Source organism: Diplotaxodon limnothrissa, linkage group LG15 (genome assembly GCF_057381915.1).
Source record: "Diplotaxodon limnothrissa isolate DT_005_m linkage group LG15, D_limnothrissa_male_GT1.1, whole genome shotgun sequence".
Taxonomy (NCBI): domain Eukaryota; kingdom Metazoa; phylum Chordata; class Actinopteri; order Cichliformes; family Cichlidae; genus Diplotaxodon; species Diplotaxodon limnothrissa.
This window is the reverse complement of record NC_140610.1, coordinates 2900650-2927418: the sequence shown is the minus strand read 5'-3', so window position 1 is coordinate 2927418 and position 26769 is coordinate 2900650. Positions and strand designations below refer to the sequence as shown.

Genomic DNA, 26769 nt, shown 5'->3' with positions numbered 1-26769 from the left:
TCACTACCAGGTACCACAGCACACCTTCAGGGGTCTGGTGGAGACCATGCCTCAATGGGTCAGGGCTGCTTTGTAAGCAAAAGAGGAACCAACTCAACCAACATTAGGCAGGTGGTTCTGATGTTCTGCCTGATCAGTGTATGAGAGCATGTGCTTTTCAGTGCATTTATTGTTCTGATGTTGATGCCAACAGTAAGCTGAGTGTGTTATTGAATTTGGAACAGTGAAGCTCAGTGAAGCTCTCTGGCACATAGGGATATGATACATTATGCTTTGGATACATGGAAAACCATTTTAGCAGCTCCATCATGCTGCTTTTGCTATTTTCTAGATAGACACTTATTCTGCATAGAAATAGGGCTGCCACGATTAGTCGACTAGTCACGATTACGTCGACTATCAAAATCGTCGACGACTGATTTAATAGTCGACGCGTCGTTTGAAGCTTTGTAAGATCCCAAAAGACGCAGGAATAATAGCAGGATTTAAGAGTGTAATAACGGACTGAAACAGAAGATGGCAGCACTGCATGTACAAGGATGCCAGCTGCCGTTAAACCCCGAAGAAGAAGCAGCTGTGTCCCAGAATTCATAGCGCAGCCCAGCTCAGTTTCCAACAATGGCGGCAGCTAGTAAGTTTTAATATTACTCTTATTATTCTTTCTGGGTCACAAAATAAACGTTTAACATATTTTCAGGCGAGAATGTAGCTGTGTAAACCTCAAATATCTGCTCAGTTTATCAAGACACCGCATATTTTCAAAAGCGCTCCGACGTTTTCGGAGACGTCTGTTACCCACCAGTTCGATAGCGAGCCGGGGGCTAGGCTAACTAGAGCCGTGAGAACACCGGACTCCCGGCAAATCGTTTTCAAACCCACCGCCGTCTTTCACTACTCAGGTTAAACATATAAGTCACTTAGATAACTTAAAATGTTATTGTTTGGCTTTTTTTAGTATTTTATTTGTTCCTGAGTAAATCGGTTTGGCTGAGATTAAAGTTATAGTTTTTACACAGCTGAATAAACGTCAAGCAGACAGCTGATCATCAGAAGTGTGAGATGCTCAGAGTTTACTCCGGTGTCCTGTTATAGTTTAGATAGCAAGGAGTTTATTAAACTTCACCGAAACAATCTGCAGATTTCATTAAAATTTAATAAACTATCATCTTGTCTTTATTTTTAGTTAGCACAGACCTGAAACACTTAAAGCTGTAAGCTAATGATAGTTATATAAGAGCAGATGCTGCTGGTGCAATAAGCTGTACGTTTTACGTCCAATGGATGATGATCTGATTAGTCGACTATCAAAATAATCGTTTGTGGCAGCCCTACATAGAAACATGCTTCAGATTAATATAATTTTCACAGATGTATGCTACTGAAGATAATATGTTTTCTTGAATGTTTGTAATAGGTAGAGCAACCATTTTCTGGCTTTTTTTTGTAATAGAAAGTGTGGCTGTGCCAGGGTTTCTAAATTATTTTTCATAACTAGGTGTGATTTGCTTTGTAGACCTAATCAATTTAATCTATTGTAGAAATAGAGACATTCTTTATGTAATTAGGGCTTTCAATTTCGCCAACAGCGCTTGCAAGACCACAGAAAAATATGCCAAGCTCTTGACAAGCCCAAGGCTTGTCGAGTTGTCAGCGCGTTCTGTACATGAAGAAACGACTAGCTGCAAAGGCCAGCGCACACTCGCACACACAAACCTCTCTTTTACTGCCTCTAACATCCTACCCTTTAGCAAATTTCTGACACTAGAGCTTGATGTGCACAAGAATAGACAGCTACAAATCACCGCGCCGTCTATGAGTTATCTCTGTCAATTACTGACGATAAATGGCTTTGGCAGTGGGAAGGCCAGGCGCATCAATCCTGCATGTGCTAGCTTCTCCACTCTATTGATTCTGCTTCCACTGCGTCCATGATCCAGTTTTGTTGGCCTCTGACCGCGAAAGCTAACTTGAGCGCTGATGTCAGATGAAAAGAGGGATATGTAACCCAAACTCCCACCCTGGGACATGTTCACATTCCTGGTATCAGATATTCCTCCCTCCCAAATGAGCCTTTATATAGATCTGCTGGAGTCATCCCGCTACAGCTGCTCTGTACCCGTACTAGATTACAATCAGGGTTTGATTGTAATGCGATACTTTTTATTACAATTCTCTTTTTCTGATAACATTTTATTTTGTTCTATTCTTATTCTTATCATCCTATTCCAGTGTTTTTTCTTAATTTTTGCTACTGTAACTTTGCACTGTCCACCTTCTGCTGTAACAAAACAAATTGTGGGACTAATAAAGATTATCTTATCTTTTTGTATTGAGACAGGTCCCCACCTTTAATAACAATGTCTGACCTCAGAGTGCGTTCAGTGCACATCTTCTTATAGAAGATATCTGGGTCATAACTACTTATTTTTATGCATTTCTTTCTCCATCTTTCTTTTCCTCCCCAGCACAGCTAAGCTTATTGCTTATTCTGCCCATATCACCTGCATAAAATGGCTGTCAGATGTATTCATCTGTCTCAGGCTTGTAGCTTAACAGAATGACCATTCAGCGAGCGGGCGATGGCGTCTATTGTGAGCGGCTCGTCCTCCTGTACAGCAGCTGTCTGATGAGGGCTGTCTGCAGGCTCGCCCACCGCTGCCTTGAGTGATTCTCTCTCCTTCACTCTGCCCCGGGCGCTCCATGTGTTGGAGGCATTGATCGGCCCTGAATTGGATTGCAGCGAGCCTGATTACTGATGTCAGTGTGTGCCGGGACACGTGGGAACGCCGGAGATCCTCGTGCTGAGCTCAGGCTAGCTCGCAGCGGAGGGATGAGTCGGAGGGAGGGGTGCATTCGCTCGCCTGGAATTACATTTATCACTCTTAGTTACACAGAGCGTGAACACAACATGCCCACACATACTGTACGCCTTAAGTGACCCACACACGTATACTGCAAACATAATCGTGTTTTTGATCCTATAGCGGCGAGCAGTCAGTGTTTGTGGCTGACATTAAATAAAGAGTGTGGGAGTCTGTTAGTCTATAAAAGGGCTTACGCGCATCATACCAGTAAATTACAACTATACTGCTGTAATTTGATTGTTACAACTAAATGTTGTTACACTGTATTTTTCCTCTAACACGACACTAAAGACACTAAAGATTCTTTTCTTTGTGAGGTTACACTTCATCGTCCGCGAGTCCGTGTGCACGTGCGGCGGCGTCCGCTTTCATTTGAGCGCGCGCGCGGGTTTGGAAGTGATTTTCCGCGCATCATTTGTTTACACCTAGAATAGCCGGCCATCATCTTTTCCACTAAGAGAACAATAGCCATTTTTTCCCTCTCCTTTTGCTCGGGAGACAATGAAGTGCCTTCCCGCCTCGCGAGCGACAGGCCAATAAAAAACGTAATTGGATCTGTCAATCAAACACTGCTGCAGCGCAGGGGGTGGGCGGGCAGGTGGGTGGGCGGCGGTGGCAGAGGCGGGAGGGTAGGCCGGACACTGGGAGTAGTGCAGATAGAGAAGAGAGAGAGAAACGGGGAGGTGTGCCATTGCAACGCGCTAATACACACAGTTCCTTCTTTGCACTGCCCGGAGGCGCTCAGCAACAGTTACAAAGGTGTACAATTGTTGTGTTTTGCTGTTTGTTTGTACAGGGGCCGGGGGGATGACGATCTGTCTTTGTTTGTAGGTATTAGTGGGTCGCTGATGTGGCTTTGATGCGACTACGCAGGAGAGCCAGGGCTGCCAGAGCCTCTGAAGGTCACAGTGGATGTACTAGCGCTGATGTTTCTGTCTGTGCTTTGTATGCGCTCGGCCCGTCAGACATGTTGTTTTTTCATACCAGGGAAAGGTCTTGTCTTTAGTCAGGAAGGCCACGATGCTTTAGTAGTATTTTTCACGGTACAACAGACACGCCGAGCATCACCTTGTCACATTAAATCATCTGCATACTGACGCGTGTGCTTATCTCGTCTCGGTGCTCGGATTATGTGTATTTGCTGTCAGATAAGCAGCGTGCGTAAACGTACACGTGCGCCCCCACACACACTTTTGTTGGAAGTGTTGCACTAAGTTTTAATGACAACTGCTTAAATTAAGAGCCCATTTACAAGCTCTCTGACAGAGAAGTTAAGTGCGCGTTGAGGTATTCTGCTCGCCTACTCTGCGCCCGGGCTCAGCTTTTAGGAGATGGCTTTCTTGTGTCTTTGGTGACATTGTTTTTCCATTATTAGCCGAGCTGCTCCATCGTTCCTTCCATTACGGTCTCAAGCACATTGAAATTCTGTATCTCTTTTTATGAATAGATAAAGGATGTTTAAACTGTAAGTGTGAGCGTGGCAGTGAATACTGTTCAGTGTCTTTTGACCACTTTGGCAGTTAAAAGGAGCTGAAGAGGAAACTACAGTATGCAGAGTCACTGCGGGGGTTCATTCGCTGCCTATTTTCTGGGCTTTCTACCTTTTTTAAAACTTCGAAAGGCTCCTCTGGAGGATGCTCCGCGCCTTGAATCATGACAACTCCTGCCCTGTGCACTTAAAAAAGGCTAAGAAATAAAAATGGAACCTTAATTAACAGAAATCAAAAGAAGCGCCTGCTTTCTTCCAGGGTTTTTAAGGTGCTCGAATTAAGAAGATGAAAAACAAACTTAATTAGAAAGTATTTTTTAAAATTTCCTATTGATGTCATGTGTATTTTCAGCCTGTTCTCTTGCCCTGGGTGTCAGCTAATACTGTTTCGTCCAACTCCATCGCACTTACACACAAGGCATTGTCAGAGGGAAAGGTCATAACATGAATGTTTCAGCTGGGCATCTTTCAGCAAGCAGGATGACTGTTGTGAAGGGCTGGAGTTTAACCATCATCTTCACCCCGACCTTATTAAGACCAAGAGAACAGTTAGTGAGTCGTGGCAGCTTTCAGTCACGTGGCTGTTGTCAGGCTGCTCGGAGTGTGTTGCACTGAAAACCTCCTGTGGTTGTACGTTTTTGCAGTCATCTTTAATTTGTGTTACACTCTTCACAATTTCATTACTGCTTGGTGATTATTTCGTGCATCTTTGCTACCGAGTTGGCGTCTTCCATGCAAACTGCACAGCAGTTCACTTACGACCAAAGTAATTACAAGCAACTGCCCACAACCTCCAACAACCACTGACAACTGGCTGTAGAATTCCCTAGCAACCCCCTAGCAACAGAGGTTCACTGATTGGTCTCTAGACTTTACTCATGAAATTGATTGTTAAACTCCAGTCTTTAGCAATCAATTTCATGGTAGCTTCCTGCAACCTACAACGGCCACTTGAAAGTGGTTGTCAGATGGTCCCAAGGTCTGTGTGAGTGGGGCGTTTGTAGTTTAAGCATCTAACCAGCAAGTAAAATATAAAGTAAAAAGCAAGTAGTGGGGAAAAAAAGATCTCGACAGTGCATGATCCACATTCTCCCAGCAGATGAATCAGCAGCTTATCCAACAGCAAACCTCCAACCTGGTAATGTGGACTTTGTGGTTCTCTGAAATGGAATCACAGCCATTAAGGCACCTGCTCCAGTGACATCTGACCAAACAGCATGAGGACACACTGCTGTTTGATTTGTTGTTAAACTAACTTAATATAGCAAAATGTGTCCGGGAAAAAACATGACACGCTTCCTGTTTTACTGTACAGTGAAGCTTCCTTTGGTAATCGGGTGGTATAGTCTCACCATATAGTCTCACTTACAGCAAGAGGAACTGCATCAAGCATAGCTTGGCCTTATTAAGTGCTCCTCTTAGGTATGAAGAGCCTGTAAAATTAAATAGAGGTCAGCAGGTTTAAGTGTTGTGTCATTTAACTTGTAGCAATCCTGCAGCGCCTTTACACTGACGAGCACTGTCAAATTCAGCCTGACATTATCAGGGTCTGTATAGTCACAGTCAGCCATGCAGGGCCAGTGTCTCTGCTGATCAATTAGCAATATGTGTCTGCTCTGTGTTCAGGCTTTCCTAATTTTGGTTTTGTTATGAGAAATAGTCCCACTGCTCTGGGCTTCTAAAGAAGGTAATTACACTGAGAGATTCCCTGTGGGGGATTAAAACAAATGACACAGAAAACACAGCCTTTCCCCATCGCCACTCACTCAAGCCCTGCCTCCGCTTTAAAACCTTTTGCTTGTAACGCCTGCATGACCATGAATACACAAGCAGTCACAATAAAACACACTCTGGCAGCTCGTGAAAATTAGTGGGGTCGAGGGGAGAGAAATCAGAAAATGACGAGGGGGCATCACGATTTACGGACATGGTATAACTGGTTTAGCATTAAGAGCTAAACAAAGCATATGGTATTCATGCATTCTGTAAGGACCGCGGCAGAAAAAGCATCTGTCCTGCCAGTTTTGTGGTGACAGGCTGCAGGGAGCATTACTCATCATTACAATCTCTGCTGGCAGCCTATTTTCATCACATTACAGTGGTATAATGAAGCGTAGCGCGCTAGCGTCCTCAGGTTCTCTGAGTAGTTCACCATTAGCACCAGCCGGGGGCATTCATCCAAGTAGCTTTATTGAACTTTTTACAGTTAGTTTATTGTATAATTAATTCATTACGGCACAACAATACATGTGGGTGGAATCTGCGGTTCAAATTCATCTCGCGCTGACAGCGGTGCCACACAATTTCGTATCGCTTGCATTTATTAAGCAGCGCTCACTTTGTTTGATGGCGTCAGACCAACTCTTTCGTGCTCTTTGTGTCTGTTTCAGGAACAAGGCAAAATAGGTGTGACGTTCAACATCGGAACGGTGGACATCAGCGTCAAGGAGGTAAACACGCTGATAAACGATGGCAAATACCATTTGGTCCGGTTCACCAGGAACGGGGGCAATGCGACCTTGCAGGTGGACAACTGGCCGGTCAATGAGCACTTTCCCACAGGTACCGACCTCATTTTTAACTCAGTCTATTTGATATTCTGTTATTAACCCAATGAATCCTTTCTGGAGTAATTCAAGGTAAATTAGTAGTAATAGCTTTAAAACCACTGGACACCATCTATTTCATCATGCAAAGGGCACAAGCAGGAAGAAAGGATTCACCTTCACTTGCTCTCCGGGGTAAAATATGTGAGATGACTAACAAGCATGTGGCCATCACCTGGCCAACATCATACTCGTACTGTAACATGTGCTTCAAAACCCTTCAATAAACACGATAACGCTTGGCTCCACGGGAGGGGGGGGACACGAGCTTGAAATCTTTTGTCTTGCAAGACGCATTAACTGCGCAACATTCGGTCAGTGGGCAGGCAAGGAGAGCACTGAAGGCAGAAACCAAGGGTGGCCTGTTGGCCAGATAAAGCTGCTGCCTGCCTGTATCTCTCATTCCCAGGTCAGCAGAAGCGGCGCACCAGCAGAATACAAATAGGGTCATCAAACGGAGCGCGCTCCATTTGGAGACTCAGGCACTCCCTCCATTTGGAACAGATATGTGCTGCTCAGCTAGCTAGGTGAGAGAGTGTGAGAGAGGGAAAGAAGGAGGGGAAAAAATCCTCTCCTGCTTCTACTTAACAGTCCATTAAATTGAGTTGGCTCTCCTCAACTTTGATATCTGTGTCTCCATGTCAGCCGGCTTAGGAGAAGCTACCTTTGTTTGCTCGTTTCCTATTACCCTCCTCTTCAATTTCACTTGGTCAAACAGAACAGACACACGGGGAGACAACATGGGAACAAAGTGGCAGTCGAGCCAAGAATGACAAAAGATAATATGAAACGTCATTGATCTCTGTGGAACAATTGTGCCGCACTGGTAGGACGAGAATGTACAGGATTACATGTCGACTAAAAAGCCAATGTTAAATTTCCTTGAGATATGAGCTCGGCTATATCTAAGAAGCCATCACGCATCAATAATTGAGATATTCTGTTCTGAAAGCTTTTAAAAAAAACATATGCAGAAATGTTGATACCACGTAATCGTAGGAAGCCAGCAAATATGAGTCGATCCCTTTCACTATGTCTCAGCAGCCCTACAGCATGCTCCTTTTGCCTGCTTGCCTTCACCGATGACAGGCCAGCATCCTCTCCTGGCGTGACCTGGCACGCTGTTGTGGTTTGGTTCAGTGCCAGCGCAGGTGACGTTAATCTCTTCTGTCTCTGGCTTTCTTTTGCCGCCGGCTGTCTTTCGCTTTTCTTTGAGCAGATAAGGTCGGACGGGTTTCATAACCGCATTTCAGCTGCAGTAACGCTGCGAAATACTGAGAAACTCCGCAGCGCGCACACAAGTGACATCACACAAGATGGCGCCGGTGAGGTCGGCTGCCGTCACGACTGCTCCGACCACTTTTTCTTTGTCTTTGTTTTTTAAGTTAGTCTTTGTTTTTTAAGTTAGTTTTCAGCGTTTCTAAATCGGCAAAATCATCACCATTGGGTACATTAGGTATGACAGTGACACTCTTGTTTCTATTGGTTTACAATGTACTCACAATTCGAAGTTTTTAACTCCGGATCCGAGCTAGCCGAGTGAGATCTCGAGGGAGAACAAAGGGAAGCGGCGGCGGCCTAGAGGGAAGCGAGCCGGCGTCAGGAACAGGCTGAGAGCTCGTGCACACCGCACACCTCTGCCTAGCATCCTGCTCGCCAACGTCCAGTCACTGGAGAACAAGCTTGACGACCTCAGGGCCAGGATAAAGTTCCAGAGAGACATTCGGGACTGCAATCTCCTCTGCTTCACCGAGACATGGCTGAACCCAGCGGTGCCGGACCACGCCATCCAGCCGGCCGAGTTCTTCTCGGTTCACCGCATGGACAGGACACGGGACTCGGGGAAGTCAAGGGGAGGCGGCGTGTGTTTAATGGTGAACAACAACTGGTGCAACAGTGCGAACGTTGTTCCTCTCACACGCTCCTGCACACCAAATCTGGAACTACTGTCCATCATGTGTCGTCCTTTTTATCTACCTCGGGAATTTACATCGGTCATTGTAAGTGCCGTTTATATTCCACCACAAGCGGACACGGTCACCGCCTTATGCGAGCTGCATGAGGCACTCACACAGCACCAGACACAACACCGGGACGCTGCGCTTATTGTGACGGGGGACTTTAATAGCGCCAACCTCAAACGCGCAGCGCCGAACTTTTATCAACACATCACCTGCCCCACCAGGGGTGAAAGGACACTGGACCACTGCTACACTACGGTCAAGGACGGCTACAAGGCACAATCCCGCCCCCCGTTTGGCAAATCTGATCACGCCGCCATCTTCCTCATGCCAAAATACAAACAAAGGCTGAAACAGGAAGTTCCGGTTCAGAGGAAGGTCGCGCGCTGGACGGATCAATCGGTGGCCGCGTTACAGGACGCACTCGATGACGCAGACTGGGGCATGTTCAGAAACAGCTCCGACGATGACGTCAACGTGTTTACGGAAGCGGTTGTGGGATTCATCGGGAAACTAGCGGATGATACCGTGGAGACAAAGACTATCACAACGTTTCCCAACCAGAAGCCGTGGGTGGATAAAACCATCCGCGACGCTCTGAGATCCCGCACCGCTGCCTACAACACGGGACTCATTACGGGGGACATGGACCCGTACAAAGCCGCGTCATATAACGTGCGGAGGGCGGTGAAAGAGGCGAAGCAGCGCTACGGGAGGAAACTAGAGTCACAACTCCAACAGAGTGACTCTAGGAGCCTGTGGCGGGGACTAAGGACAATAACGGACTATAAAGCACCAACAACCGGTATGACGAACGCGGCCGTGACTCTGGCAGACGAGCTGAACGCTTTCTATGCTCGCTTCGAGGCTGCAGCTAAGGTCTCCAACAATGCTAGTGTTAGCGGCGCTAACGGCTGCAGACAGGAAGATACTGCCAGCACCGGAAACGTGCTCGTCATCTCCGAGCATGAAGTAAGGAGAGCCTTCAAGAGAGTGAACACCAGGAAAGCAGCAGGACCAGACGGCATCCCAGGTCGTATCCTAAGAGACTGCGCATACCAGCTAGCTCCTGTGTTCACTGAGATATTCAACATCTCTTTATCTCAGTCGGTGATCCCCACATGCTTCAAAGAGTCCATCATTGTTCCTGTCCCGAAGAAACCCCACCCTGCTTCTCTCAATGACTATCGCCCTGTAGCCCTCACCTCAGTAGTGATGAAGTGCTTTGAACGCCTGGTCAGAGACTTCATCATTTCTTCACTACCAGACACACTGGACCCACTACAGTTCGCTTACCGTCCAAATCGTTCCACAGACGATGCCATCTCTCATCTCCTCCACACATCACTCACTCACTTGGACACTAGAAGGGGGAATTATGTTAAAATGCTCTTCATAGACTACAGCTCTGCATTTAACACCATAATTCCCTCCACACTCACCACCAAGCTGGAGCATCTGGGACTCAGCTCATCTATGTGTCAGTGGATCTCCAACTTCCTAACTGGCAGACCACAGGCAGTAAGGATGGGCGGACATGTCTCAGCCTCCACCACTCTCAGCACTGGAGCCCCCCAGGGGTGTGTTCTGAGCCCCCTGCTGTACTCTTTGTACACATATGACTGTGTGGCCACTACCAGCTCCACCACCATCATCAAGTTTGCTGACGACACCGTCGTGGTGGGCCTGATCTCTGATAACAACGAGACGGCCTACCTGAAGGAGATTAGGAATCTGGAGAACTGGTGCCAGAGGAACAACCTCCTTCTAAACGTCAGTAAGACAAAGGAGCTGATAGTGGACTTCAGCACTAAGCAGGAGAGGAACTACCAGACCCCCGTCATCAACGAGTGCCCAGTGGAGAGAGTGGACAGCTTCAAATACCTCGGAGTTCACATCACGCAGGACCTGTCATGGTCCTGTCACATCAACACCGTGGTGAAAAAGGCCCGACAGCGTCTCTACCACCTCAGACGCTTGAGAGACTTCCAACTGCCCTCCAAGGTGCTCAGGAACTTTTACTCATGCACCATAGAGAGCATCCTGACGGGAAACATCTTAACCTGGTTCGGGAACAGCACCATGCAGGACAGACGAGCTCTACAGAGGGTTGTGCGGTCAGCTGAGCGCACCATCCGCTCCGAGCTCCCTGACCTGCACTCAATCTACAGCAGGCGGTGCTGGACCAAGGCCAGGAAGATCGTGAAGGACCTCAGCCATCCCAACAACAGACTGTTCTCTCTGTTGAGGTCAGGAAAGCGATTCCGCTCCCTGAAGACCAACACAGAGAGACTGAGGAGGAGCTTCTTCCCGCAGGTGATACGGTCTCTCAATCACACCACCACACAGTACTGACCCACACATATGGTTCTTACACACACACTGGACTTTCTGGACTTTGGTTTTGCACAACACTGGTCACTATATTCTTCATTTCCGGTTAATACTTGTACAGCTGCTGTTATTGTGTATATATTTATTTATATTTAGATTTCTTCATACATTCTTATATAGTTCTATATTGTGTATTTTGTTGTACAGTTATTTTATTTTCAACTTTAATTTATATATTTATCTTTATCTTATTCTTCCCAGTTAAATTTACCCTTCATTCTAATTTGTGTTGTACAGTTATTTCATTTTTAACCTTAATTTATATTTTATTCCTTCCTAGTTAAATTTACCCTTTTTAATTTTTCATATTTATTTCCTATCTTATTCATAGCCTTTTCCTTTTTTGTTCTCTTTAGGTCACGAGCAGTTGTCCAAGCATTTCACTACATATCGTACTGTGTATGACTGTGTACGTGACAAATAAAATTTGAATTTGAATTTATTATTATTTATCTCCGTGGCGTACACATTGGCGCTCGCGTGTGCGCAGCGCTCGATGAAGAAATTGAATTAATCAGGCAGAAGCGGGCGCGATTTGTGCACAGAGGTAGTGTCATGTCCCTTATGTTCCCGACTGTGGATCGCGCAATAGTTCGACCGTTCTTCATCTTTAATAGCCATCAGTTTGGGATAGGAATTGAACGCCTACCACCTTCATAATTACCTCAAAGGGCCTGCTTGCATAAGCTTGCAGTGCTTGTTTCCTTAGCTTCTGCCAATACGTATGCCGGAATCTGTGATCCAAAGCCAGCAAAGCTCAGGAGTCACTGCTAAATGGTCGTTAAGGTTTACATCTCCGCTTCAGGAATGCACAGCAGAAAGAAGTTTAGCTGTGGATTTCTTTCAAGCGATCCCACTGAGGTTTGTTCCCTTTTCTGTCCGCCTGCCATTGTCTTGAGATGGAGTTGAGGTCGGCGGATCGAATGCGTGGTAATTTCTTTTTCTCTTCTGCACAGGTAATTTGCAGGACATTCAGTGATAGTAATTCAACGATGATTGATTTTTTTCCCTCGCCCTCCCTCCTTTGTAAAGGGGTTGTCATCTCGTGAGTAATTACATGTTAGGGTCCAGACTCATCGACTGCCTTCTCACACTTCTAATGCTTAACTTGAAGGCAGTAGCTGCCACGAGGCTCTCAGGCCGCTCAATAAACAGTTACCGGATCTGGGCATGCCCTCTCCCTGGTGGGGGAATAGATGAGGACAAAGGTGTTGGTGGTTTGCTTGTCAGTCAGAGCCGCTTACAAAATAGGCCTGAGGTGTGTAAATTGGACGTCTTAACAACAGTGTTTAGAGAGTTGGCCAACAAAAGCATTGAGACATTAGGATTCACTTCAAATGGCAGCAGCCAGTTCTGACAGCATGACGTGCTTCTAAATAACGGACGATTTCATAACTCCACAACTTTGGTGTTTCTTTGCTTATTTCAGCCTCATTTTTAACACTGACTATGAAATTGCACCAAATCTTCCTTAAGCAGCAGCCACAAGATTGTTTTGATTTAAGCTGTTGTAAGATTCAGTCTTTGGAATAACGTTACAGAAAGCCGTTACTCTGATGAGCTTCGGAAGGAAGTTTGGGTGGGGGACACTCAGCGAGGCAATTTCATTCCTTCTTTAATGAGCTGAAGAGTTTTCATCTGCGCCAGAATAATTGGTTACGAATTCTTATAATGATCAATTAGAATTTTTCAAATGATGAGCTTACATCACGTAAGTGTTATTTGAACACCGGAGGTGAGGATCTCTGAACATGGGCGTCTGTACTCCTACGTACATGTTCCATTAAAACGTGCACTTAATTTGTCATTAAGTGCACGTTTGTATATTCATTTATTTTATTCGAAATCAAGGAAAATTCTAAGTGAACACAAACTTTTGAGTGGTAGCGTGTTCCAATATAACATGGGTGTCAAATATAAGGCTCGGGGGCCAGGATCAGTCCAGAAAATAAATTCCAATCTGGCCCACTGAATTGTGGGAAGTGTGAAGAAGGGCCTGTCATATTTTAATTGTGCTTTCATGGGTTTCATACTGATAAACACCTCCTCGCCTGGAGGGGACAGGACTGTCCAGGCACTGAGCTAACTTCAGTTTTTTTGTTTATGTTAAAGATTGTCAGTTTAAACTCTGCTGACAGACGTCTATCATTTTCTACACAAATTACACTTTTTTCTTATATTAATATATATGAGGGATTTAATGTATAGTTAAACATCTTTACACTGACAGAAAGGCGAGTTTCACTTGTCCGGCCCACTTATGATCAAAGTAAGCTGAATGTGACGCATGTACACGGGTATTTTTAAAAACGGAGATTTTCCGTTTTCATTTTAAAAAATAATCCCGTCCACACGTAAAGGCAGAAATGAAGGAAAACGCTGCTATGAACATGCCAGAGCAGCAGGTGGCGCTATATTCCTAACCGTGTAGAAATGTTGGCCAATCAGAAGTCTAGAAGCCTCGGCGGGAAAGAGTAAACAAAGCTGGGGCATAGAAGCAGAACCGAGTCGTATGTGTGGAGGACAGTAACTGTGTGTGTGTATGTAAGCATTTAAACACTGCAGAGAGAACAATTAACAGTAACCGTATTTTGTCTACGTCCGCCATGGTAGAAATTCATTTCAGCGAAACAGTAACCCGGCGCACAGTGTGACGTCAAAAAAGGCGCACACCTTTGACGCTGCCTTTTCTCCGTTTTCCTCGTCCACACGTAAACGCAAAAACGGAGTTTTCAAAAATCTCCACCCTGGCAGGAGTTTTTAAAAATCTCCGTTTACAGTGACCGAAAACGGCGTTTACGTGTGGACGAAAGGCGCAAACGCACAGAAAAATCTGCGTTTTCAAAAATACCCGTGTGGACGTAGCCTGAGTTTGGCATCCCTGCACTTTGATGCTAAAGCCATATTACCATCGTTAACTGTAAGAGAACCAGTCACAGTAAGCCGGTATGGTACAGAAATGTAATGGATTGCATTAGATTGTAATTTTATTATAAATATAAATAATAACATAATCATTTTACTATATAGTGTCAAATCACAACAAAAGTAACCTCAAGGAGCTTTGTATTATAAGGTAGAGACCCTGCAACAATCATATGACCCCTATGAGCAAGCACGGCGACAGAAGGAAGGAAAAACTCCCTTTTAACAGGAAGAAACCTCCATAAGAACCAGGCTCAGGGAGCCAGGTGGCCCTGCTGTGACCTTTTTGGGTTGAGGGGAGGCAGAGATTTGTAATAACTAATGATTAAATGCAGAGACGTGTAAAAAGGTCCAGCCCTAACTATATGCTTTAGCAAAAAGGAAAGTTTTAAGTCTTAAAATTAGAGATAGTGTCTGTGTCCTGAATCCAAACTGGGAGCTGGTTCCATGGAAGAGGTGCGTGAAAGCCTCGTCTTCTAAATATCCTAAGAAGCACACGTAAGCCAGTAGCCTGGGAGCGACATGCTCTATTGGGGTGATATGGTATCTATCTCCTATCCATCCAGCCGTAATCATAACCATTTATTCAGTTCGGGGTCACTGCGAGACCGCAGCCTATCCCCGCTGTCATAGGATGAGAGGCGGCGTCCACCCTGAACAGGTCCCGTCTTTCTCCCAGTGAAGCAAACAGGTTGAAGGGTTCCCTTTGCAGTAAGATTAAACACAGGCAGTGAAGCTAATTCTGACACGCGGCTGAAGAACAGGAACATTTTATTAAATAACTGAATGAATTATGCAAACTGCTACACACTGTCTGATTGTCTGTTTGTTTTTCTGCAGTGTTACTGGGCTCTCCTCTCAGCTTAGTTCTCCTTTGTTCCCGTCTCATTATTTAGCATTCAGTGCTACCATAGCTGACAGCCAAAAATATAATAAATAAATAGTTTCAATAATTTAAACTGTCTTTTCTTCCATTTCTGCTGAGGTCTGCTCAAAACATGGAAGGCAGTGCACGCTGTACAGAGAGATAGGATGGATAACCTTAGTGTCAAGCTGAGCGTGCCCAGTACACAAGCGCTCAGAACTTGATATTGTCAGTATCAAAGGTGACTTAAACAAAACTGCTTTCACTGATAAAAAAAAATCCACACTTTAATGCAACCTGTGTTAAGAAACAAGACAGAAAAGAACTTGTGCACTTCACAGCCCCATTCTTCTCTATAACAGTACACCCGCTCTGATCCCACACTGGAGCGTTTCCACGAGGCTTCGGCAGCTTACGCGCGCGCGTGTTTGCGTGTGGGCGTCGAATGTATGCGTTGACTGCTTTTGTCTTCCTTTCTCTAATTATTCTCCCCCTCTAACAGTGCCCTCTCAGATCTCTGTTCTGTTTTTGTCCTCAAATTCCTTTTTATCCGTGTTTCTCCGCCTTTTTCGAGTCGGTGCTCATCGTGGCTACGCATCTTTCTCGCAGTCCTGTGTACTTGTGTGACAACCCACATTACTGCAGGGACTTGTCTTTGTCTAGTGAGAGGCTTCCAATTTCCTTATATAACACTCCGAATCCCTGCACTCTTTGATTTCGGATTACATGATCTCTTTTTTAATTTGCGTGAGTTCGAATCTTTGAATCAAAGAATTATTAGACCGAGCCAGGCGGAGATTGTGCATCGCACGTTGCCTCGAGCTGGCTGAGGTCCAGGCGTTGTCTCAGATGAATGACCATTGGCCTAACTACTCTGCTAGTGCCTTGGGGAAAGTATGTCCGTGTGCGTGCGTGTTTGTGTGTGGTCCATCATTTGTGATGGGTACAAGGGGGTTGGTCATAGCCAGAACAGCCTTGTGTTCATTTTCAGACACACGAACGCTCGAAAACACGATTACTTTCATCCACACGCTGATGCGCACAATGTTGCGACTCCCACAACCTGAAACAGACACAATGAGTTGCACGGTTTCAAAATATCTGCCAATCTTTGTCTTGAAATACAGACAAAACAATTCCTCAGGAGCGAGATAAATCCCCACGCGTCCCCGGGGCCAAACATGATTAGCCCTATCTGAGACACAATCTTTGTCGCTCTCACAACTCAGACTAAGCCGAGTGTACAAGCCGCCAATCTAATTCATCTTTTCAGCACCATAAATTTCAGAGCGACCTGATAAATGATGAATTTACTCCCTGGCTTCGTCTGACGCCCGAGAGAGAATGGAAGGAAGATCGGGGGCAGGCGTGCAGGAGAAAAAGAAGGGACGTGGGTGAATAGAAAAGAAGTGCAACCGGTGAAGGAATACAGAAGCGTTTAATGGAATACGTCGACAAAAAGTGAGAAAGAGCTGACATGTAGACGGGCACAGAAGAAGAGAAAGTGAGTGAAAAGTAGATAAATTGTGGCTGCAGCTGTAGAGGCCGGATTCAGCCAAGAAGAGCAAAGAGAGCTGATTGCTGAGTCTGGGAGATGGAGAATAGCGGGAGCAGATGAAGGAGCTGGAATATTGCTGGATGGACAGTGTGCCGAAGAGAACGAGAGAATGGAAAAAAGCTTGAGTGCACGGATGAATAACCAGGGAGCGAGGAGGAGAAACAGAGATGAAAGTCAGGTGTAGATGGGAAAGAAGGTGGCTTGTGCGAGATATTCATTACCAGGGGGCTGCGGTGGCGAGCTGTGGAGTTGAGCTGTGGAATGATGATTTCTGGACAGGGCCACACTATATCAAATGTACTCAACATCCCCAAATAGAGAGAATGCCAGGAGCCTGTCACGGTGGCCATTTTCACAGTTTTGATGCGCTCTCAGCACTGGCCCTGTGATGGAACCCCGGTGAGATTAGTCTGGCAACCAACTGCAGAGAACGAAGCAACCGACCAGCAGACGACTGTCACCGTGCCAGTGTTTGTGTTGACTGAATGGCTGCCACCAAAGGGAAAAAACCGAGACACTGTTTTGGCTAGGAGGAAAAAAACAGTGATGGCATGCAGCGGGGCCGAAGTAAAAGCCGGCAACGTGCGCATAAGCTCGCAGCAAAATAATATAATAATGATAAACATACGTAAATATTTATATTCACCTGGTCTTCTCTATAAGGGCTGTGTGGTGTTATCACACTTTACCTTTTAAGGCCCTGCAGAAACACAGAGAGAAGAGACGGACGACAAACTCACCCATGAGGCGGCCTTCCTGTACAAGCAAAATGAAAGTGTCCTGGTTGGGTTAGCTTTCGACTGACTAATACCAAAACCAAAGCAAACATAGCTAAGTTAGCTTGAGTTAAGGTTGGCAAATTTAAGGTAAGATTCCTGGAAGATCAGCTGATCACAGAGCTGCTGCTGCCTCTGCAAGCCCTTTTGTAACCCATTTCCAAAGTAGCTCCACCTTCGCTGCCATTATATTATGCTGCTATTCATACTGTCATCATATTAATGCTGCTATCCTGTATATATTGTACATACTATTGTTTGAGTACTTACGATTGTTTTTTTTGTACTTTTTATATTTTACATTTATTATTGAAACTTGCACCAAGGGAGTGGCACTCCAATTTCGTTGTACTCTGTACAATGACAATAAAGGCTATTCTATTCTATTCTATTCTATTCTATACCTGTCCGTACTGATGGGTGTTTGTTTCTCGCCCTACAAATATACAGTTTTTCTTTTGCTTGTTTTCATTATGGACGTTGACTGAAAATGAAACCGGTTCTCTGGCTTTAAAGAACATCAGACATATTATAATGTCAGATTGCTCATTCGTCTCTCTCCTCAGTGCACTGGCAGGAAATATCTGTCCACTATGTTTAGGGGGAAAAACTGAAACCCTTAGTAGACTGACTTTTTAATAAACAGTAGTGCTTTTATTGGCAAGGTCATCCATTCTGAAGTCACCTCTAGAAATTGAATATCAAATTGACAAACTAGAGAGAATTTTCTCATTAGTTGCACAATTAGCTGGTGGTGTATTCATTACGTGGGGACTGTCACCTCATTAATCACCTAGAACAATGTAAGAGCTATACCTGAGACCACGCCATTAGCAATGCACAGCAAACTTACAGCTTCTTCTCCGTCTTCCTCTCAGTCTCGTGATTCCACTTCGTCTAAAGGACGACGTGAGGCTACGTTTGAGACTTTATGGAAAAGACAAAGCAGAAAGAATGCGAAGAGATTATTTGTCGATGGCACTCATCCACCCTCCCCCCGTGTTTCCCGGCTCGCTCGATCAAACGCCAAACCTTTTCCGAGCGTCCTCTGATTTCAAACACGAACATCTTGCCTCCCTCTGTGGCCCTTGTCCAGAGGAGAGTGTATTTGGCTGCCACCTGAAACCTGCTTGAGATCAAAGGAATGGGGAGGGAGTCCTGCTAGTAGCTGATTAACCTGCTGGCACACTGCAGAAACATTCGTTTAGCTCCTTGAGGTCCCTTGCAGCCATATATACACTCCATCCCAGCTGGCTGTAAACTGAGCACTTGGATGTTTTTTTTCTGTGAAAGGTAGCAAAGAACGCAAGGAAGACAGAAAAGAGAGAGGGAAGGGAAACTGGTACGAGCTCACGGTTTTATGCAGTTGTGACGCGTTCGCGCGTAATGTTATGGAAGTTTAGTCAGCAGGTCAGAGCAGTGGTGACTTGTAGCTTATTGCCAAACCAAGAAAGAAAATGAAATACAACCCGGGCGGGTGTCAGAACGAGGGCGTGAATGTAAGCACGTTCAAAAGCTCCAAACTAAACACACTGGCAGGTGAAGCTTTGCCCTTTCAGTTGTATTATACTGTAAATGAGTCAGTGCCAGTGCCTTTCTTCTTTCTTCCTCCAAATCCCTTTCCTTCTGGATACTGAGTGACATCACACTGCCATTCGTCTCTTTTGTTAGACCTCAAAATGTTTGAAGACGGACTTGTACGTCTCCATTCTCGCTGTCGACAGATCCGCGGCACCTTTCAAAGGGAGAGGATCCCTGTTTGTCAGACAAAATGTTGCATCCCGGCACATTCACAAAGGAAATTTGTAAATGATGCCAGAAATACTCAGTACAGGCTCCAGATTCCCTGCATAAGTGAGGCTATTATTATTACACTACTGTTATATACCTCCAGCCCAACAGGAACATTCCCAGAAGAGGTGGTTGCGTTCTTTTGGTGTTTCTTTGAACCCAAAAAGCCTCCCACTATGTCAGTAATGATCTCATTTGTATGCATTGTCCTCTTCAAATCTGTGTCACTGTGGGACTACCCCCCCCCCCCCCCCCCCCCTCTTCAAATTACTTCCTTCAAATTACCACCTCCTCATCTAACGTTGCCTCCTTTTCCCCTCAAAAGCTGCTACACACTCATTCCCTCCAAGTAGCTACCCCACCAAATCGTTCCTTGGCCCTTGAAATGTGAAAGCAGGTGGTGTCCAGTGGGAGAATTAGTGCATATAAATTACCTCCAATTTGCTTCAGAGAAAGGCGCTTTATGCAGGTCTGCCTTTTTAACCACTTGATCTCCTTCCTTTTGTCTCTATTATGTAAAATGACGTAGATGTGATGCATTTCCTGTGTTTTGACTTCTTCTTGCAGGATTTTTCTTTCCCTACAGTTTGTTTTTCCTCATTGCTGCTGTGTGTGGAGTGTGCTGTATAAATATGAGTTTTAAAAAATTTCCACTAAAGTAACGCTACTTTGGGGTAAAAGAAATATACATATATATTCATATATATCATAAAGCTTTTATAAATATTTCTAAACAAAGATAAAACTCTTCATAAACCACTGTATAAATGTGTGATGTCTGTTGCTGTTGCCAACTGTTTGAAGCTGTTTGTTAAACTTTCAAACTTTAAAGGCAACAGCGACATTGAGCGCTATCAAATGGCAAATAAGAAAATCCCGTTCAAATATACCCGGCCAGTAGAAGATTGGCTTCAGGACAAAGGTAAATCTTTATCGAACTTCTAGAATGTTCTTTATTTTCTGTCATTTCATCGGCTTGTTCCCTTTCAACCTCTGAGAATGAATAACCATCCCTTAAACCCTTTAAAAAACCAGTAAACCAAAGCAATTTGTTTTATTTTGTTTGTGTTTTTAGCCTTTTCGTCCTTTCCCTTTGGTTCAGTTTTTATGATGCTTTTTTTTTATTATTTCTTGTCCCTTTTTCTGTCATTGTCATCTTTAAAAAAAAAAAAGTTGAACCATGGTGTCTAGTTAAAGGGACTGGGAAGTGATTTTGTAAACAGTGCAACAACAAGATATGAAATATCAAGTGCTGCTAATCTTTTGTGCAAAATTGACTAGGCGGAGGCATTATGCATTATTATCTATGCCGCAACAGTCGGCCGATTGTTTTGAGAGGAGAATTAACTCCCTTGGCTCAAATCCTCTGCAATGTTTGAGAACAAATTAATCAGTGGGCATATCCCCCTGAAAACTTTCCAAACAGCAGGTGCCTCTCCCTGCTGTAATTCATCTGATTGTACTTAAACACATCAAACACAATAAAATTCTCACTTGTTTGGCGATGGAGAGCTAATTGGAGCCTTTTTGACGGCAAAGCGTCACAGCGCGCCTGCCAAGGTGCACTGTGCCCTGATAGAGCTGTGCTTTTTTTTCTTTTCCAGTCGTTAGATTAAAACCAGCACCTTGTTCGTATTGAACGTTTTGTGGGGATTTTCCCAGAAAAAGAAGAAGTCTGTTTCCCCCTTTGTTTTTTCTGGTGCTTAATCCATCATAAAAATATCATAAACTGCTTTTAAAATTCATTGCACATAAACATCAGCATAACTTCATCATAAAGTCCCTTTAACAACTGTAAAACAAGGCAGGTTTGGAAAAAAAATCCCATTACCGCTGCATGCATGACTCCACACGTGCTATTTCATTTTTCTGTGATATGAACGTTGCCCCTGCCATTTCATACCTAATGTATTATGTATTACATAACAAACAAATGTAGCGGGCTTGCGGTGTTATGTGTCTGTAAATTATACAATGGAGATTTTTAATTATGATTCCTGCATTGTGAAAGTTTGCTGTGCTTTTCTTTCATTGGGAATGCATGAGCAGTGTGTTTTGATAATGATATTTGGGCTTCTCCTAATGAAAATCACATGAATTGTAGCAACTGGGCATTGCACATTATTCCCCATATACATGCTGTACTTATTGCTCGAGACCCTTTTGTCCACAGAATAACAACAAAGCTGTGGAAAGTGTTACAACACTGCTGCTGCTGTGACAAGTGTATCTGTTTCAGCTCTAGCAGCAGTTTGAAATCTACTTATTGTACAAAATGTGCTCAGCAGTAGGTAAAAAGTAGGGCAGCTGTAGATACTTTTTTCAGTACAAAGCCAGGTTGCGTCATCATTACAGTTTGAAAACCATCTGCAACTTCTTTTAATCAGGGAAACAAGACATTTCATCAAACGTTCTCTATCACCGCATCTGTCTTGCAATGAAAGTTTAATGTTATTGTTACATTAGATTATCATCTCTTAAGCTTATCAACGCTTTTCCCTCCCGCGCCAGGCCGGCAGTTGACGATCTTCAACACCCAGGCCACTATCTCTATCGGTGGAAACGACCGGAAGCGGCCCTACCAGGGCCAGCTCTCCGGCCTCTACTACAATGGCCTCAAAGTCCTCAACATGGCCGCCGAGGGCCACATTAACATCAAGGTGAACGGCAGCGTGCGGCTGGTGGGCGACGTCCCCACTAGCCGGGGCGCGGCGCGCACCACCACCTCGGTACCGCCAGAGATGTCCACCACCTTTATAGAGACTACCACCACCTTGTCTACCACAACCACCCGCAAACAGCGCTCACCACCCACTATCCAGGTAAGGGAGAGGGTGTATGTGGTGATGTTTCCAGCAGAACTGTTTGTTACCTGTAGACATTCTAGTGATTTATGGAAATTTGAAAAAGCTGCGTAGAGATCTTCAAGAACTCTGCACATGGTTAGAGTTTTCCCATTCCCACGCTGTCACTGGTGTTGTCCTGTCAAAGGAGCTGGTGTTGCACAAGGTTGCTCAAGGCTTCTCACAAAGAACCCGTCAAGACATCTTTTTGTGCCAGTGATGACTTAAAGGGTGTATTTCAGCCTAAACTATGATCTTCTATCTAACCTAACCAAGTAGTTTTTGGTGCTTTCGACCAATAAATCTTGAAGCTGACCTTGAAGATTTAGTATTTAGTATTTAGTATTTATTTATTTATTGTCATTGTCAAGAACAATGAAATTGCGTTTGGGGCTTCCATACAACCCAAAAAAAAGAAGAAAATAATAAATACCCCTTAAAACCCAAGTGTACATATTTAACCCAGTGTGACTCCAATGCAATAAGACAATCCTTAGCAATAATGTTCGTAGAAATTCAGACAAAGACCTGGGACACATGACAAAATACAACAATGCAACCCATTCAATATTATTGTACTGTGAGATATGATATCAGATATGATAGTTATCTATTTAAGAAAGAGGGGGGGGGGGGGGCAGGAGGGGGAAGAGAATAAAGATATGATGCACCAATGCAGACCAGTTCATTGCTATTAAGAAGTTGGATATGGTTATTGTCCGTGAGAGGGGGGCAGAGAGTTCAGGAGCCTCACAGCCTGTGGATACAGGCTGTTGGCCAGTCTGGATGTTCTGGCCTGTATAGACCTGTACCTTCTCCCTGAGGGCAGCAGATGGAAAAGGTGGCGCGCAGGGTGATGTTGGTCCCGCAGGATACTGTGCACCCTCCTCAGACAGCGAGTGGGGAAGATATTACTGATCTCTGGCAGACTTGTTCCAATAATTCTGCCAGCTTCTTTCACCACCCGCTGGAGTGCTTGCTGATCTTGGAAAGTCAACGTGACTCCGCTCTACCTCCCTGCAAAGTTCATTCAAAACTTTTTGAGCTATCGTCTTTACAGACAGACACGCACGCATGCTACCAAAGACCAAACTTCCTTGACAGAGGTACTGAATAAAAGAAATGACAAATGAATAAGGGAATGAAAACAAAGACCAAACCTGAACCACCTTATCTTGGATTTCAATCTCGAGATTAACTCCAGTTCTGGCCCTGCAATATCCAAATGTGGATTTTGTCCCTGTTATAAAAAATGACTCTTCTAGCATCTAGTACTTAACAATCAATCAATCAATCAATCTTTATTTATAAAGCACTTTTCATACAGAAATGCTTTACATGGTTAAAAGCAGCCCTCCCCATCCCGCCCTCCAATTCACTCCCCACACTCTCATTAACATAAGCCGTCATGGATACATACACACAAATTCTCTCTCGAAAAATGATTTAAGTCACTCTTAAAATAATATTTTGTTCAAGTCAGCTAATGCAGTACATGCAACAATCGTGCACCGCTGTAATTAGAGAGCTTTAAAGGTTCTGGAGTTGATTACCTAGCCAAATAAGGTTCAAGTCTTATTGCTACATAAGCTGAGCAAACAGTCTTTAGAGTGGCCTCTCCGGACATGAGAGTGGTGTTGATTTTCTCATTTAACTGTCAGCAAGAAAGTGACAAAGCCTACTGTGTTTCCCACCGTGTCAAACTAATGCTAGGAATCTTACACCGTTGGACACATGTGGCACAGGTGTCTGTGGGTTCAGTGTTTCCGATATGACCAGAGCTAAAAATGTGACAAAAAATGTCCCTTTTCTGCACTTAACAGCGTTTCTGTGTCTTCTTTGTGACTTTGCATGGATGGATTGTAGGTTTGTTTCTCTCCTCGATCAGTCAAGGTCAGGATACTGTATCTCTCATCCTATGAAGGATTGAATGCCGCTGTTCACTGAGGCGTGCAAAGCCGGCCTCGCCGCTGCTCCCTTTCTCTACCTGTCTCTCCCTTTTCTCCTTTTTCCGTCTCTCACTGTCACTCATCCTATTCCGGCCTGACGGAGGCCTTTCTCCCAATACGTCCTGACCAAGCCAATGATTGTCACTACTGTGCCAAGAAAGTAATCACCGAGCCAGTCCTTTGACGCGCACAGGACAAATTGAACCATTCATTGTCCACATTAAAGCAGTAAGTCTCCCTCGAGGGTGAGATGGAGTTGGGGTTGCTTGTTGTATGACAGACAGGGACCACTGTTATCAGCCTCTTCACCTCAACGACAGATAGCTTGCCTTGCAGCGATGATGGCCCTTCGAGTCGGTGCTGTCACTTGTACGTCTGTATCAGAGCGGTGTGGAGGAGGCCACTGCGAGGGAGTCCTGTGATTGGGACTGACATAGCCTTCATATGTGAGGTTTGAAGATCTGGAACAAAGGCAAAGCAGTACATACTCATTCTGGCTGTGTGGCATCGGTAATCTGCAATGATGCCCGAGCTGAGATACGTTACAGCACCGTGTCTGGCACCATCAACAAGGTCACATCAGATAAGAAGTAACGTGGCTTCGCTGGGAAAATGGCATTTTGTGTCACAGGCTATTAATATCAAAGGAAGTCAATAAAGTGTGTGTTTTGAAAGAGCTTTTATACAAAGCACTCTCCTTTTCAAGGTGAAATGATGAACCGATACCTCTTTAGTCAATAACCAGGATGCAGCTGTCGGATACCAGATGATGCACTTTGCTTCCTTAAGATTATAATATTTGTAGGGTTTTTTTAGGAGGTTTTTTGCCCTCACTAACTTTTCACTTTATTTTTGTATTCCTTCTGAGAGCACACCTTGTTCATTCGTCTTCCACAAGCTCCCAATGCAGGGCCTGCTTTGATTCATGCTGCCATGTCACAGAATTTCATTTGCCAAGGCCTTTAACTTTACAGTTCCCTAGTTGGTTGTCAAATACCGTAGTGTGAGAGGTAAGGAGAGGACCTGTACCAGTTTGGCAGATTTCTCCACCCCTCTGGGTAGTATAGGGGAGTTGAGGGATTTGAGCTATCAGTAGTGATGTACTGCAGTGCTGAAAGAAAGCTATAGGCAGCTGGACCAGAACATGTGTGCAGGAGCTTGAGAAGTGTGAAGGCTAAAATGTGTTTTCTTTTGTATCTGGTGTGTTCTCACACATCTGTGTTTTGTCCATTTTACCAACACTGCCTGTTTCTTTGTCTGAGGTGAGAAGGGCGAATCCCCCTGACAGCTCAGGATCAGCAGAACGAGCGACGGGGGTGGGACGCGGAGGGAACCAATCTCACGGTTAATTAATGATAGCTCCGCGGGGACATAACGACACGACGGACATGTTTCGCTCGCTCTCTGTCACTGTGTTATGTGATTTCACTTAATCTCAGCTCCAATTATGTTTACGCGTAATGTTCTCCGTTTCGGAAAATATATTGGGAATTTTACATTTTAAATGAAAAGAAGGAAAGGTTTATCATTTAAAGCTTAAGTATTCATATAATTTCCTGAGTAGCAGTTACATCTCCAGTACATAATCCGGTTGTTCAGTCTGACGTCACTAGCCGTGTCTGGGCCTAAACTCTGCTGCAGGTCCATATATCAAACGATCACTATGGCATTACTGAGAGTTGAAAAACTGTCTAAAGTCTTTCATCTTTAATAAAATGATCAGCGTTCTGCTCTACCAGGTGTAACAATTGAGTTTAACATCCAGGCATCCATGAAAACGGAATTTATGACATTTAACGGAGTTAGAAGTTAGCAGGAAGTTAGCTCGCTAGCTTCTATCTAAATACAATATAGCATGTCCTGACTGTGGGGTTTTGGAAACAAATTCAAACGTACAGCTCTGCTATCACTTCCAACATAAATGAAGACAGAAAACTAAACAGCAGTGACGTTTGTAGGGTTACTGAAGTTTGGCTAGCTGGTATATAACGATGTGCTACGTGACCGCTAGCGACACAGCTATGTTAGCATAATATAAACAAGCTAACTTTTTTTCCACTCGATAAAAGTTACCGTGAGTGTTCTCGGTGGTCAGGAACAAATGTAATCGCATGGCAGGATGCTGTAAAAGGACCAAACTTCAGCCAGGAGAACAACTGAGATAATCCACAATACGAGGTTAGTCATTCATATACTGCTGCATGGGCTGGGCTGTAGTTACATCCTAAGGTTTTAAAAACTGAGCTTAAATAAATGATTAGCGGTAATAAAAGCCGAGGGAGGTCAACAGTGATCACTGACTGTTTTAGGAGCTTTTTGAGATCAAATAGAAGAAAATACAAAACATTAAACATGTTAACAACACAAAAGCCATATTAAACGTAGACTACTTTAGACCCGGAAGTAGGATTCGTCACGTCATCACTTAACAATCGGATAATGGTGGGACTCTCCACCATTTGACCGTAGAACTGAAGAAGCTTCTTGGATGAGAGGTGAAACATCTTCAAGCAACCTAAAGAAGTCCAGACGCTTTTCTTTCCAAGCTCCTTGGACCCTCCTGTCTCCTTCCAGCACATTGTGTACAACATAAAAATAGGAAATGAACATTCAGGTGGTGATGTCTATAGTTTTCTCTACAGCACCTTTATACATCACAATTTGTTCCTCGTTGCCTTGTTAGGAACGGTCTACGAATGCAAACATCAAATATTAACTACATAATGTCTTGTTTACACGATCCTGCTA

General features: G+C 44.4%; 1 protein-coding gene across 4 annotated transcripts in view; it reads left to right on the top strand.

The window, feature by feature from the left end:
- The window catches only part of nrxn3b (neurexin 3b), a 335382-nt gene that overhangs the window by 277824 nt on the left and 30789 nt on the right, over positions 1-26769 (top strand). For all 4 annotated transcript variants that reach the window (XM_085371806.1, XM_085371807.1, XM_085371805.1 and 1 more), the window contains 3 exons: positions 6744-6915; positions 20062-20151; positions 21741-22051. In XM_085371806.1, the coding sequence (XP_085227932.1) occupies positions 6744-6915; positions 20062-20151; positions 21741-22051 (573 nt within the window). The remainder of the gene's footprint in view (positions 1-6743; positions 6916-20061; positions 20152-21740; positions 22052-26769) is intronic.